At 37.2% G+C, this 16264-nt stretch overlaps 1 protein-coding gene across 1 annotated transcript in view; it reads left to right on the forward strand.

Moving 5' to 3' along the window:
- The window catches only part of LOC149085522 (integrin alpha-9-like), a 166884-nt gene that overhangs the window by 126432 nt on the left and 24188 nt on the right, over nt 1-16264 (forward strand). Inside the window, exons 22-23 of the mRNA XM_089233577.1 lie at nt 634-747; nt 13777-14046. Of these exons, the coding sequence (XP_089089703.1) occupies nt 634-747; nt 13777-14046 (384 nt within the window). The remainder of the gene's footprint in view (nt 1-633; nt 748-13776; nt 14047-16264) is intronic.

Genomic DNA, 16264 nt, shown 5'->3' on the forward strand with positions numbered 1-16264 from the left:
TGAAAACCAGACACACGCCTCCATGTTAATATTCCTAGAAAAAATCCTGTGTATATATACAGTGAAACACGTGTATAATGATACTCAAAGGACTGGAGAAACGTATCGTTTATAGATGGAATATGTTAAAACTATAAAAATGCATCAGAACCAGAGAATATCATTATATATATATATATATATAGGGGATTATCATTATAGATGGTATCATTATATAATTTTCTCTTATATATGTATCATTTACCGCTCAACTTATATGACATATTGCAATAACTCAAACTTTTGACACTCAAAGCTCCTCGGCCCTATGATCTTAGCTTGCAGCACAGCACCTTTGTGAAAATGAAAATGATATAAATTGATTGAATTCTGCTTCCTTTTTACCACTAGTCATAGCTCAATACAGTTATTGATGGGACTACCTTGACAGAGTTAGGCAATGCTCCTGAGGTCTGTGATGCACACTTTTGAGAATCACTGGTATTTGGTGTGTTTGTGTATGTGTATAAATATGTAAAAAGATGATATACTTTTGTTCTGCATTTTTTTATTTGCCTTAGTGAACTGTTTAAAGTTCCTGTAATTAATTAAATTAAAACCTTAATTTTAAGCATGCTTTGTACTCTTTTGTAGGTAATGAACTATGGACCCAGTCCCATTCAAGTGCTAAATATTCAATTATTTATTCCTATTTCCTTTGAGGGAAAAAGTGGCACCATTGATTTTGTCAGTTTCACAAACATTGAGGTGAGCGTATTTTATATTATTTCTCAGAATTATATTTTATATTATAAATTGAAATTGTAATTTTAAACAAAGTAAATAATGCTGGTGATTGATGAAATGATTGCTAAACTTCAGGAGACAAACTTGTATATTATATAGTCAGGGCTGTCTGAAGTGTTTCGAACCTATGGGTGCTCATCTTGAGTTCCATGTAGAAAATTTTGATTTCTGAATCCATTCTGGGGGTGCTAAGACCTGTTATATGAATTTCCATGGGTGCTCGAGCACCCACAGCTCCCTGGCTCTGATGCCTCTATATAAATATTGTTCGTTTAATGCAATGCTTCTAAAATTTTTTGAACCCAAAGACAAATAATAATTAATACCAATGAAATGCAACAATTCCAAAAAATACCGCATCGTCTTAATTTTCTAATTTTCAGTTTAAAACTATTTGGGTATTACTATAATTTAGGACACACCTTCTTACTTTTAACATAATAATATATAGGGTGTCCTGTAAGTGCTAGCACAGCCTTTATCTCACCAACCATCTATCGTAGAGGTATGATTCCAATTTAAAAAATGCTCAATAGACATTCAGAAATTAGTCTGTACCAATTTTGAGAGTGAAAATACAGTGTGTAACGAGGTAAAAAATCTAAATTTTTATGGGTCACCTATAGGCTCTAACTTCCAACTAGGAAGTTGTTACCTTGTCTCTTCTGATGAAAAAAAAAAATTCATGTTTCTAAGTGCAACATTCACAGAGATATGCAAATTCAGAAAACACATTTTTCCCACATTAAATGCTGTTCTTTCCCAAATTTTCTCCATTTTTCAAATTGGAATATTTCTGTGAATATTGCACTTAGAAACATGGATTTGTTTTTTGCTGGCTTCAGGAGTGACAGGCTTAAAGTGGGAAATTACAGCACAGGGGGGCCATATCAAAATTTAGATTTTTTTTTATTTTGTTACACACTGTATTTTGACTCTCAAAACTGGTGCAGGGTAATTTTTGAATGCCTGTTGAGCATTTTTTAAAATGGAATCATACCTCTACGACTGATGGTTGAATAGATAAAGGCCATGCTAGCACTTTCATGACACCCTTAAAATCATTTTTTAATATACACAGTGAACTAAATTAGTAAAATTGGAAGTAGACTATTATTCAGATGCAGAGCAGTGGCATAGCCAGGTTTTTTTCAGTGGGGAGAAAATGGGGGAAAAGCACCTTTTTTCTGTTCCTGATTTAGCCACAAATTTAGAAAGTTTTTATTTTCTGTTGATCTTTAGAAATTAAATTAATAACTTTTTGATTATTCTGATTAATTTAAAATTTTTAAATAATATTTTAGTATATAGTGCATACTTGTAGAAATACAAACTTTGAGGTGAGAACTGGTAAATTGCCAAAGAAAGTGGCTGGAAAAAGAATAAGATTAAATTGTAAAAAAAAAAGTTTAAATGTTTAAATTGTCTGAGATAAGAAATTTTTTCAGTTGATAAAGGAACAAAAAATAAAGTATTCGCTTCTTTTTTTCTTTTTTTTGGTGGAAAATCTAAAGTCACAGGAAAATAGGTGCAAATGTAGGGAAAAAAAATTTGATTAAGGGAGCCATTTGCCCCGCTACTCTACTGATACAGAGCTACTTTAATACCCTTGAAGACAAGCTCTATCCAAACAGACACCCACACATTTTTTCATTAGATTCATTATCTCTCATGTGATTATCATGAATATAAAATATTTCTTTTCTCATCTGTTCAATTAGACTAAGTTGCACAAAACAGAATATATATATCACCATGAATTTTATTCATGTGCATGCTTAAGAAAGTACATTAATATCAACATTTGCAGCATTGATCATGGCTTTATGTATTTGAATGCATTATATATTATATATATATCAAGAGACTGTTCTTAATTCTTTCAACTAAGTTTTTATGTTACCTGCCATAATGTTACTTATTCAAAAAACAATGTTATTTAAAAGAAAAAATTAGTACCTCATGGCAAAAAAAAAGTTTTTATCACATCTTTTGTAGCTGGAAAAAGTTTTTTTTGGTAGAATGAGGTTAATCTATTTCTGATATTCTCAACACTGAAGGGGCTTTGCTATCAACCAAATTTATGGTGGAAGTCTTTCCAAAAATTTATTGTACTTTATGTAGATGTTGTTTATCCCTATTTCCAAAAGGCATTCGATCGGGTCCAGCATGTTAAACTCTTGAAGCATTTACACAAGATTGGGGGTAACTTGCTAATGTAATTTGGATGGAATTGTGGTTAAAAGATAGGTCACAATGAGTTATAGCCAGGGCCGGTCGTAGACCAAGTGGCACCCTGTGCAAAAGCAGTTGTCAGCGTCCCCCTCCTAGGGCGCTGAACCAAGGTGATGTGTCGAAGGTAGCAATTTATTGAGATATAGATGACTTCTTTCTCAGCCAGAGATATCAAGGAAACAGTTATTTTCCGGATATTATGCTGAGGTGAGCTCGGAAAGAAAAGTTGTCACGTCTCCGCCGGGACTCGAACCCAGGCCTCTTGCATACCGGGCAAGCATGCTACCATGGTAGCATGTTTAATGCTATGCTTTTTAAAGGTTAGAAACTCAAATTCTTTGAAAGAGCTTACTTCTGCCCCCTCCTCTCCGAATCCTGTGTGCCCCCTCCAATGATCAATATGCTCATGCCCCTTACTCGTGTGTTTGTGAAAACATGAGTATCGGGCCAAAATATCAAATTTTACGAATTTAACTTAAATTTTCTCAGCACTTATGTATTTGAATAAATATTATTATCGTTGTGCAATACTGATGTCCAAAAAGAATTTAATTATTTGTCGAGTCTCTGATGCTAGATACCTATCAGCATGGGTCAAAAAAGTTAAAAACGGTCACTCTCTTTCCCGACATACTTTTAGAACATACCTATAAATTCAAATACAAATACAAATACAACGCCACAACAGGCAAAATGCCCAACGAGGTGGCTGATAAAAAGATGCCCATAAAAATATGGTTGTCATATGTTTCAAAAATACAGCAACCCAATTAAAAATGCAATTAACACAAATTACAAACAATATATACACATGATAAAATATTATACGATGCCCATAAAGATTACTTATGGTTGTCTTATTCTAAGAATGGATAGCTTCTCGATTTACCCCAACATGTTTATCGTATTTCTTTTTAAACGTGTCAATTGTGTTACAATTTACTACCTCCGGGGGTAAGCTATTCCATTTATTAACAACCCTATTGGAGAAAAATTCCCTGCGACACCATAACCTTGCATTGTCCCTCACCAATCGATACTGGTGTCCCCTTGTAAAAGCAGTCGATTGGCGGTGTACTAAAAGTTCATGGTCCATCCTATCCATCCCATTGAAAATTTTGAACACTTCGATCATATCTCCTCGACACCTGCGTTCATCCAATGTAAACATATTCAAAAAATGAAGTCTTTCTTCATAACTCAAGCCCTGTGTGCCAATAAGGACACGCGTAGCTCTTCTCTGCACCCCTTCAACCAAGTCTATGTCCCTCTGTAGGTATGGTCTCCAAAACCTTACAGCATACTCCAGTCCAGGACGAACTAAGCCTCGAAAAAGAGGAAGAATGACTTTAGGAGAAAGCGAAGAGACCTTTTTGAAAATGAGACCAAGCATTCTATTCGATTTTTTGACAACCGCTGAACAATGTTCAGAAAACTTAAGTCGCTCGTCAATGAGAATTCCCAAATCGGTGACTCTAGTTGCATCCGGGATAGTGACACCATTCAACTCGTAAGAGAACCGTTGGTTGTTCGAACCAAAATGAGCGACCATGCACTTATCTACGCTAAACGTCATGCTCCATTCATTTGCCCATGCTGCAATCTTGTTTAAGTTGGTCTGGAGCAACTCCCTATCGCTTTCATTCCCGATTACCCCCATTAGCTTCACATCATCTGCGAATTTGCTAGTAATTCCATCGATACCCTGATCGAGTTTATCGATAAAAAGTGAAAAAAGTATGGGGCCAAGGACACTTCCCTGAGGAACTCCACTTGTGACGTCTGTCCAACCAGAGAATTCCCCGTTCACCATAACTCGTTGCGACCTATCTCTTAACCACGATTCTATCCAATTCAGCAAGTTGCCCCCTATTCCAATCTCGTGTAAACGCTTCAAGAGTTTGCCATGTTGGACCCGATCGAATGCCTTCTGGAAATCAAGGTAAACAACGTCGACATTTTTGCTCTTACCCAAAGCCTTAGTCACGTAATCATAGAAGCAAAGGAGGTTAGTTACACATGACTTCCCCTTCCTGAACCCATGCTGATTATCCGACAATACATTATTCTCGTCTATCCACTTCACAAACTGCCTTTTGATGATAATTTCCAAAATTTTCGAGAGGGAGCTCGTCAAACTCACTGGACGATAATTAGACACCACTTCTCTACTACCCTTCTTAAATATCGGAACAACGTTAGCCAGTTTCCAATCTCTCGGGACGATACCCTCAGCAACACTACTCCTGTATATCTGTGCGACTGGCCCCAACAATTCATTAGCACCTTCCCTGAGAACCCTGGGATAGATATCATCTGGTCCTGGTGCTTTGCTTGCACATACATTTCTTAGAAGATTTAGGACCTCCACGTCTTCCACTTGAATATCGTTGAGCGTTTTATTACCCCATGCAACACCCGTATATCGAATATCATTATCTCCATTAAAAACCGACGCGAAAAAGTCATTGAAAGCACTACACATGCCTACATTGCTCTCTACTTTTGAGCCTCCTATCGAGAGGGGGCCAACTGTCCCCTTACATCCATTATTGACGTATCGAAAAAATGATTTTGGGTCAGAGCCAATGTTATCTGCCAACCTAGATTCAACTTGCTTTTTACTATCCCTTATCGCTTTCTTCAACAGTCTTCTTTTATCAGTAAACAATGATAGGTCACCTCGTCCACTTTTATACTCTCTGAATGCTCTTTTCTTTTCAAGATAAAGGTTCCGCACGCTATCCGTGAACCATAGAGGGTGTGATGTACAAACACGCTTTTTTCGAACAAAGGGTATGACGTCGTGCAAAACAGAGGACAGCTTCGTACTAAATTCTTCCCATTGACTTACCACCCCTACTGATTCCAACCGGTCTTTGAAAACTTCCGCTAACCTTCTTCGCAAAACATCAAAGTTAGTTCTCCGAAAACAAGGAACCAATCTTTTGTTATCAACCTTACCCGAGGAAAAGTTACAGTGAAATCTGACGATACGATGATCACTGGAAGAAAACTCTTCCCCCACCGAAACATGTTCAACTAGATCCTCAGAACTAGTAAGAACTAAATCCAAAATAGCAGTACCCCTAGTGGCTTCTGATACATGCTGATACAAAAAATTTTCGAGCACCAACTTAAGAAAGTCTCTTTCATACTGATTTCCAGATGAAAGGTTCTCCCAATCAATACCCGGGTAATTGAAATCCCCTAGTATGAGAACCCTCTTTCGCTTACACATGTAGGAAATTTCATCGTGCATTTTGGCGATGTAGTTTTGATCCCTATTCGGTGGATTGTAACAAACCCCAACAATAAGCTTATGACGTCTTTTGCTCTCAAGTTCAACCCATATGGTTTCAATATCACTTCTCTGTACGTTACACTCTCTAGCCTTCAAACATGATTTCACGTATATCAACACTCCACCCCCTTTCCTATCAGATCTATTTCTCAAAAAAGTATCGTATCCGGAGATGTGTAAGAAAGATTCATCCCCATCGTTTGCCCAAGATTCTGTAATGGCTATAAGATCCAAGTCCTCCACAACTATCATAGTTTCTAAAAAATCTTTCTTGTTACCCAAGCTCCTGGCATTTATTAACACAAAGGAACAATTATTTTCCGGATATTATGCTGAGGTGAGCTCGGAAAGAAAAGTCATCACGTCTCCGTCGGGACACGAACCCAGGCCCTCTTGCATACCGGGCAAGCATGCTACCATCTACACCACTGGAGACACATGAATCTGCCTTCCTAATTTCACGCACAGTGTCGTGAGGCGCTGAAGTAGAGGCATTGGTAGCCTCTCTTAACTTCAGGAAATGGCCCCCGGGTGGGACGGTTTAGAGAGATATATAGATGGCTTCTTTTTCAGCCAGAGATATCAAGGAAACAGTTATTTTCCGGATATTATGCTGAGGTGAGCTCGGAAAGAAAAGTCGTCACTTCAGCGCCTCACGACACTGTGCGTAAAATTAGGAAGGCAGATTCATGTGTCTCCAGTGGTGTAGATGGTAGCATGCTTGCCCGGTATGCAAGAGGCCTGGGTTCGAGTCCCGGCGGAGACGTGACGACTTTTCTTTCCGAGCTCACCTCAGCATAATATCCGGAAAATAACTGTTTCATTGATATCTCTGGCTGAGAAAGAAGCCATCTATATCTCTCTAAACCGTCCCACCCGGGGGCCATTTCCTGAAGTTAAGAGAGGCTACCAATGCCTCTACTTCAGCGCCTCACGACACTGTGCGTGAAATTAGGAAGGCAGATTCATGTGTCTCCAGTGGTGTAGATGGTAGCATGCTTGCCCGGTATGCAAGAGGCCTGGGTTCGAGTCCCGGCGGAGACGTGACGACTTTTCTTTCCGAGCTCACCTCAGCATAATATCCGGAAAATAACTGTTTCCTTAGCAATTTATTGTTTATTGCTAGTCACTGCTGTTTCCTAAAATATGGAACTGATTTATGTTATCTGACTCTTGGGGCAGGGGGAGGTTTCTCCCTCGACCCTCCTGGATTTGGTTCTACTCTTCTTTTTTCCCCTAGTTGACTAAATTAGAGAAGTAATAATTACTTTGATAATTACTCCAAATAAGTGAAATTGGCTACGTTAGTAAAGTTGTCTCAAGCTTTTTTTTCCCCTCAGAGGTTTGATTAGTTATAATTGCTTTATTTATAACAAACAAACAATTTTTTTTTTATTTCTTGAAGGACATAGATGTAAATACGAAAATCAACATTTCTTCCACAAAAATGTAGCAAATACACACTCCTTCCTCCCATTAAATTGCCAACATAATGTAGTCGTCAAACCTTTCAGGCTTTTTCAACTCATTTCTGTTCCTGAGCTGTCTGATGTTTGTTTCAGCGTCTTCATCTTCATTTTCATCTTCTGAGCTACAGCTATCTTTCTCTGATTCATCATCATGGGTATACTTTCCCTCATTAGAAAGTTCTTAATTTTGATCATTTCTTTCAATTGGAAGTGTCACCGTATTTTCAATCTGTAAGGGCTTTTCTTGAATATCATACCACTTTGTTGGAGTACTTGAGAATTCTTGCCATCTCAACAAGAGTTGTGTTCTCTCGTTCGCTACTTCCATTTTGTTGAGGAGTATACGGTGCAGTCAATCTGTGAATAATTCCATTCTTAAGAATTCTTTGGACTGCTTGGTTGTCAAACTCTCCACCATTGTCACTCAATACTTGTTCAACTTTATGCCCCAAGTTTTTAGCATGAGCTAAAAAGTCTTCTAGTGCACTTGCAGCTTCTGATTTCTGCTTTAAGAAGAAAACATAGCGGAACTTGCTATACTGGTCCTTGAAAACAGCAAAGTATCAATACTTTCTACACGATACATCAAATGGTCCACATACATCTGTAGAGATAAGTTCTCCTGGTTTTGTGGCTTTCTCTCTAGTGCCAAACTTCAAACGATGAGCCTTGCCATAGATACATGCTTCACATAACTGTGTTGACCTTGATATTGAGTTCTTTTTACATTAATGACTTCACATGCTGTTTATCTTGATGTCTCCATCTTTCATGGTAAAGCTGAAGAAGAGAATCATACTTGCTCGCCATATTTAATTCGACTGGGGTTTCTGGTAGCAGCATGTTAATTTCAGCTCTGAAAAGACCACCACTGATATCTCGTGATCCACTATGGACTGCTTCACCATTAATTTTCAGATAAAATTTTCTAGATGTTGATTCAAATACACTGTTCTGGTTTCTGTCTTGTGTTGCTAATACTGAAAACAGATTCTTGCTAATATCAGGAATGTACTAGACATCTCTTGTAAATGTTTTAACTGTTTTCTACCATTTACTATGGCCATTATTTTTATTGTACCTTTCCCCATGGCTTGTAGTACTTTTCCATTTGCCACAGTTATACCATGCGGATATTTGAATTTTTCAAAGTCTACAAAGAAATTACTACTCTTGGTAACATGTTTATATATATATATATATGCACCATTATCTATATACCAATCATCACAATTCACTTCTGCAGCAAAAACATCTTCATCTACAGCCAAGAGAGTCGTACTGACAGCAGCAGCTGTACCACCACCCTTACTCTGATATCTTGTAGAATGACTTGAACTGGGTTTTGGTGGTTTACCATCAGCAATCCATTTACGGCAGTTCTTAACCCAATGTCCTTTCAGATGACAGTAATTACACATACTATATTTCTTACTTGAAGATGTGCTTTCTTCTCTTTCCTGATGATTCTGGGTATTCTGTTTGAAACTTGCAACTAGTGCTTCATGACCTGATTCACTGTCATTGATGTCTGTTCTTAATTCCCGCTCATGAGAACATAGCTGTGTTGTTAAATCATCAACAGTTCTTTTTTCTTCACTCAGGAGCAACCAACTTGATTTGAAGGCACAATAACTTTGAGTATCTTGCATTGAGTATCTTGCATATCAGCAGCATATGTGGAAGCTTGGTTTCTTGTTTACTTTCCAAACCTTTCTCAAGCTCATTCCACAGATTCTTCAATTTGGATAAGTTCATTGCCATATCCTCAGTTGATGACCACTTAAACTGGAAGAACTCGAAACAAATGTTGTACAGTTGATTTTCACATGTGGCTTCAAATAGTTTGTGTAACTCTAGCCATACATCCCTAGCACAGTCAAATCTCATTACTTTCTGTAATGTGTCCTCTGCCATTGAATTTGTTAAAACCATCATATAGCACAGTTATTTGCTTTATTATACTCCTTCAAGTCAATCTTGTATTGACTTCCAATAGTTTCTGATGAATCATCCAAGGGCTTCTCTGGCAGTTGCATTTTCCCATTCACTATATCTAAGGCCTCACCATAGAAACTTAATGCAAATTTTATCCTATATTTCCAGCATCCAGTCGCCTTTGCCACTCAATGGCTTGACTTGAATCTTGCCGGCATCCATCCTTAGGAACTTCACTGGTAGGCTTCTTGACTGGAGTCAGGCTTAGGGACTCATTGTTTACTCACACACACAGCAGAATCAGCATGAAGAGACCCATAACCTCTTATTATTTTGGATGTGTTGATATATCCTTATTACTAATGATGTGTGTGAGTGTAAGTAATTAAAACCAGAATATTCAATTGAAGACAGACACATATTTTATATGATTAATATTCTAGCAAGAGCCACAACTACGAGAGAGCACAGAAGTCTGGCATTCTGAGTGCTTGACCACAAAGAACACCGAGTTTACACTTTTTTTCTGAAAAGCTGGGTTTTCCTAGGAATAGGCTTTTTGCACTGCGTGAACCAAACTGGATCATTCCATGTCGGTAGAAACTTGTTACGGAATCACAATTTTTGTGTTTTTCTAGCGTGGCACTCAGGGTGGCTATATAATATATGGCCCTGGCATCAGCTACTTTGTCATCTGCATGCTCCGGTTTGAAGGGATGGGAAAGAAAACACAACAAAAATGAAGAGAAGATCGGTGAAATGCACTGCGAGTGATGGATTTGACTCCTCCAGAAGCAGTCAGCCACTCATGCCTGACATACAGCGCTGTTGTGAGCCATATTGCGCTCTGTAGGAAAACAGTTGTACTGCTTTTCTTATTGGTGTGTGGATGGTGCATCACGCTGGGCTAATCACATTGTGCACGGCACAGAAAACCTGCTCCTAAGAAAACCCGGCTTTAAATATTACTGGGAGTGGGGTGACAAAATAGAACCTGACCCTGGGCGACAGAGTAAATTTTTGTTCCTCCTAGTTGCAGTCCTGCTTAATTCTGGGCCTGGGTATTTGAAACTCAGGTTTCTGAAACAACAAAAGGTGTTCAGTTGTGTGTGAATGTATGGCTTGTTATAATTTTTCAGCCAATACCATTGACGTATTGCGTACAGTAAACTTTGATGCATTCTGGTTGATCAAATCCACATATTGGTCCACTGTGTACAATCTCACATTCTTCTTGATAATTATTTTTATCAGGGCGAAATCCCTATCATGGTAAAACAGAATGCCCTCTGATGGGGAAATTAAATTAAATTTCCTCTAAACGTTCAGACTCTACTAAGAACATCAAAAACCTCATCAATGTGTTATTATTCTGCCCTCCACAGTTGTCCATAGAAAGTTACAAGATCTTTCCATCTTCAGCTCCATCAATATATTTTTTCAAAAAGAACATAACTATATTAGGCCCTTTACCTCCATTTGTTTCATCATAAACGAAACATTTCATTTTACCATCACTTAGGTTATTAATATCGAAGGTATTAACACTCAGCTGCCCAAAACAATAGATATCTTGCACTGGAATCCGAGGTAAGGATACAGTAGCCATATAGTCAATACACAGACAGAAAATAGTGCTGTTTTCTTGGCAAAGCTCTTTATCTTCTATGATTGCTTCATAATAATTACAACATAATTACATAATAACAACTACTATAAACAATTAATAACAAATAACAACAAAACAAAAGCAATGTAAACGAAGAAAACCTTCTTATGAGGTAACTCAACAGAAAAACCCTGCTGCCACCTGTTAGTGGTCTTGAGAACTAAATGTAAAAAGGGGTCATGTCCTGGACTTGACACCTTTTTACTTTTAACATCCGTTTTTTCTCAGCATCTAGAGGCGAGACTTGGCCCATCTTACCATAAAACGATGCGTTGGCGTCTCTATTACACAAATCCATCAAAACATAGAGATTGAAAAAATGTGACATGACCCCTTTTTACATTTAGCGATTCATTTGTTATGAACATCTTTTTCTTAGCCACCTCATTGGACATTTTGCCTGATGTGGTCTTGTATATGTATAAGTTTCACTGAAAAAATACAATTCATTTATTTTTTAACATTGCAGTGGTTAGTTGCTAAACATAATTTCTCTTTGGTTTTGCAGGTTTTGTGTACTTGTTAGGTAGCATTTCATTACACAAATACTGTACTTTTTGTATAGTCTCCTCACGTAAACTCAAAAATTCTGATAATTAACTGACAACTTTTTCAACTTTAATAGTAGATTCATCACTTTTACTCATCATTATAAAATGTGCATGAGAGGTATGGTTTGCATCTCCTGTTTAATTTATTTTATTTCTAAAATCCCTACTCTAAGCCATTTTTCGTTAATCATTTCTTTTTTAAATACATAAATCTGAAGTTTAAGCAGGACATACTCAATCAAACTATTGAAAAAGGAAAATGTTCCAAATAAAAAATAATTAACGTGTTTAAATGTGGATAGCACCTATGTTCGTTTGAAATATAACAAAATTTATATATTTAACACAAGTTTCAAGTCATTGACAGTCTGCTGTTTGGATTTCAACCTGTGAGGGCCATCTATTTACTTATTACATCCACTTATATGTCTTTAGAGTCATGGACTTTCATAGCAGAGCACCGTATACAAACCAAACATTGCAAATTCCAACTATCACTCACAGTAATATCAGGGGCAGCTTGACAAAAAATTTTTACCCATGTTGGATCTATTTTTGGTACCCCCCACCTTTCTTTCTTTCAAACCGAGAGCAACTCAGGTCTATCACAATTTATGGGTGATTTACTACTGAGTGAAGTATTGTTTAGTGATGAGGTGTAATTATGGTGAATGTTTCTCATGGTTTGGGCTTGGCTCATTGATTTCTGTGAAGCGAACCATGACACAGAAGTGTTATCTTGATATTTCAAACAATACCATACTGCCCACATTATAGCAACAGCTTGATGAAGGGGTTTCATTCTTGATAAGTGAGGACTGTGAAAAGCTTGTTTGGTAGTATTATAGATTTGTGGTAGTTTCTGACTGACCCTTTGCACACAAAGGTGTTCCATCTGGCCTGTTCCTGAAAAAACATGCCAACCCACACATCATAAGTACTATAGTTTGTAGCTCACAAATACTATTTATCTCCCACATCTGGCCCTCAGACTGAAAAGGTTATGGTCCTCTGACATGGAGCATCTGTGGAATGAATTGCAATTTTGACTGCAAGAAAGCGAAACCATCCTAAATCTGTCACAGAACTAATTACAGCTTCTTTGTAGGAAGAGCAAACATTAACAATGGCCAAGTATAAAAATATTGAAGAATATAAGAATAAATGAAGGATAGATAATGAAAAAAAGTGATAAATAGACAAAAAACAAGCAATTTAGTAAGATCAAAACTCAGCATGGACAGTATCAATAAAATTTTATAAATATTTTTAAACCTTAAAACATCATCAAACATACTTTGACAATTGAAGGGCACAAAAAAAATGAATTTTTTTCCCAAGTAGAATGTAATAAATTTACACAGACTTAAATGATCAGCTTTTTGCGAGAGACTTCATAAATATGCTGACTTAAATGTAATTAGTGACACAAGTCTAGTCAACATAAAATAGAAATAAAGTATGCTTTTGTTCAAACATTTAGCAGTTTAATGCCTATCAAGAAAATTCTTTCTATCATGAATGCTAATGCATTTGTTGAGACTCACTAGGAAAGGCCACTGATGCTGAAAGTTCACTTTTTTTTCAAACAAATTTATATTCAATTCATGTTTCAAGGCCATTGCCAGCATTTTTCCATGGGAAGGGAGGGTGGAACCTATAACACATTAGCTTAGTCATGTGTCTCCATCCATAGTAGTCATTTCCACAATTTTTTTTGTTTGTATTTTGGGTGGGGCGAGTGTGATCCAAAACTCAAGATTCTCTTGCTATGGTATTGTATTTTCATTTTCATGAACTGTATCTTAATTTGTTTTCCTTCAGGCAGACAGTGGCAAACCCTTGACGATTCCTGCGACATGTAATGATTCTACCATTGATTTGAAGCCTTTAGAGTTGGATGTCAAAAAATCAAAAGATGATATTTTTGGTGAGGAAGATTTAGTCACAAAAAAAATAAGCAACAGAACACTAAGGAGAGTTCCTACAGAAATCAGCTCATCCACCGAGTCATACAAAATATACAGAAATTCACATACACAGAATTCACATAGTGACAGTGTATCATCTCAGAAAAGGAAGGATTTCATTTTGGTGAGTGTGATAATGGAACAAATATTTGATCTTCTCTAGATCACATATTATGATAATATGTTTTTTATGTTTAGTCTATCTGAACCAGGGGCATCAGCAGTGTTTCGAACCTGTGGATGAATGTCTTTAATTTCATGTAGAAATTTAAATTTCTGAATTAATTCTGGGGATATTTGGACAAGCTCTACAAATTTCTGTGGATTCTTGAACACCCACAGCGCGCACTCCAGGCTTCAACACTACTTGTTTAGGCACCATACAAATATAACAGTATGCTGGCGTTGTCTGAAGGGCAACAATCACATTGATGTGCAACTACTTACCCATACATGGAAGGATGATTCAGAAATTAGATGGCGGTGTCTATGATTGAAAGTTTTGAGGAAGTCCTCATGCCTCCCTGGGGAAACTTCATGATTTGAGAACTCAAAGGTTCCCAGGAAGGCATGCATTTTACACTCTGAACAACACACAACGTTGCCTCACTTTAAGAAGTCATTATCTAGGCATGTCCATGCTACTGTGGAACATCAATAGTCAAAGCACAGCTGAAAGAAAATATTTACTTTGGGTGCACTATTGGTACAGTCTGACCCGCTTATAACAAAGTCAGAAGATATTAATTATACGTGTGTGAACTTTGTTATATCCATACCCTCTTGATACTTAGCTAAGCAATACAAAATCACAGTAAAATGGAAAAACTTTGTTATATGTGAAAATTTGCAATATCCCACTGTAGCTTCAGAGGGATGTACACACAACAGCAGAAGGCAGTGGCGTAGTGAGGTGTTTGTCAATGAAGGAGCAAAATCGGGAAAGGTGCCTTTCTCGTGTTCCTGATTTAGGTGCAAATTTAAAATTATGCACTCATTGAAAGTGCTTTAAATTTTTAAAAATCAAATTAAATTTGTTTCTATTTTCAGTTTGTTTTTATTCAAATTAACTACATTAATTCCTCTTTAATTGATTTAATTAATTTTTATTTTTTAATCAGTTGACAAGTTTTTAACAAAATTTTAGTATACACTTATACTTATAAAAATACAAGACTACAACTAGTAAATTGGCCAACAAAGTGACTGAAAAAAATGAGATTAAAATATTAAAAAATAAATAGAAAAGAAAAATAACAATTAATCTTCTAAAAAATGAAAGTTCAAAAAATGTTCATAATTTCATTCAATTGCTTTCATTGTTACATTGTTATCATATATAAGCAGAGATATCACAAGCTACCAGTAGTGTATTTACAGGGGGGGCGAAGCGGGCTACAACCTAGGGTGGCGAATTCAGAGGGGCGGCAAATTTTGGAGTATAGAAACAGGGGAGAGAAATACATTTTTTTTAAATTCACATTTCATAAACGTGGGGAAGTGTCATGTGTCATTTGTTAAATTATATTGTTTATTTTTGGTGTTTTATCCACACAGACTGCCGTATATGATTTTCTAACCCCCTCCCTATTTACAGTGTGCCGCGTTCCCAAATAGTATTGTCACAAGTAGAGGTGGGAGGGTGAGTAAGCATCCAGCATGTGTTTCAGATTACTGAAGGTGTAGGAAAAAAGACAAGAGTTCAGCCGACATCCCCTAAAGAAGGGCGCATAGGCAGAGATACGGGAGGGTGTGGGGGGCATTGCCCCCCATCATCAAAGGTAGAGTCGACTGATCTAATCTATATATGTATTGACATCATCATCGTGCCTCCCAGACTCCCAAGTCTATTTCCGCCTATGGAAGGGCGGGGGTTATCTTCTTTGCAGTAGGCAGGAAAAAAAACAGAAATGGGGGTTCTTTTTGTGACGAGGTTGCTGCACCCTTCCCAGCTGACCGCAAATGATATTTCAATAGCTCAATTTCGGCTCTCTTTGAAAATTAAAAAGACAGAACATTCTACTCACTAACGACGCCAGCCATATGAAAAGAATCTTCTGCAACAAAGATGCTTTTATTGGCGCCTGTCAGGGCTTTGGTGAGAGTCTTTGGGCTATGGTTGACCATGTGGGGGAGGGAGCGTAGAAATAGTGTTAAATGGCTATACATCGAATGGAGGAATTTGATTACAATACAATTTTTTTAAACTTGTTTGGGAACCAAAATGGGATGTAGCTGGTCAATTCAGAACAACATCCGTCTACAGTCACTAATTAGAATATAAAAAAATCATGGTACAAAATGGTAGGCTGGGTCACGTGATTCCGTTTACTGGTCCTATA

Source organism: Pholcus phalangioides, unplaced genomic scaffold (assembly GCF_987345545.1).
Source record: "Pholcus phalangioides strain wild (caught in Gottingen) unplaced genomic scaffold, Ppha-v1.0 ptg000007l_1, whole genome shotgun sequence".
Taxonomy (NCBI): domain Eukaryota; kingdom Metazoa; phylum Arthropoda; class Arachnida; order Araneae; family Pholcidae; genus Pholcus; species Pholcus phalangioides.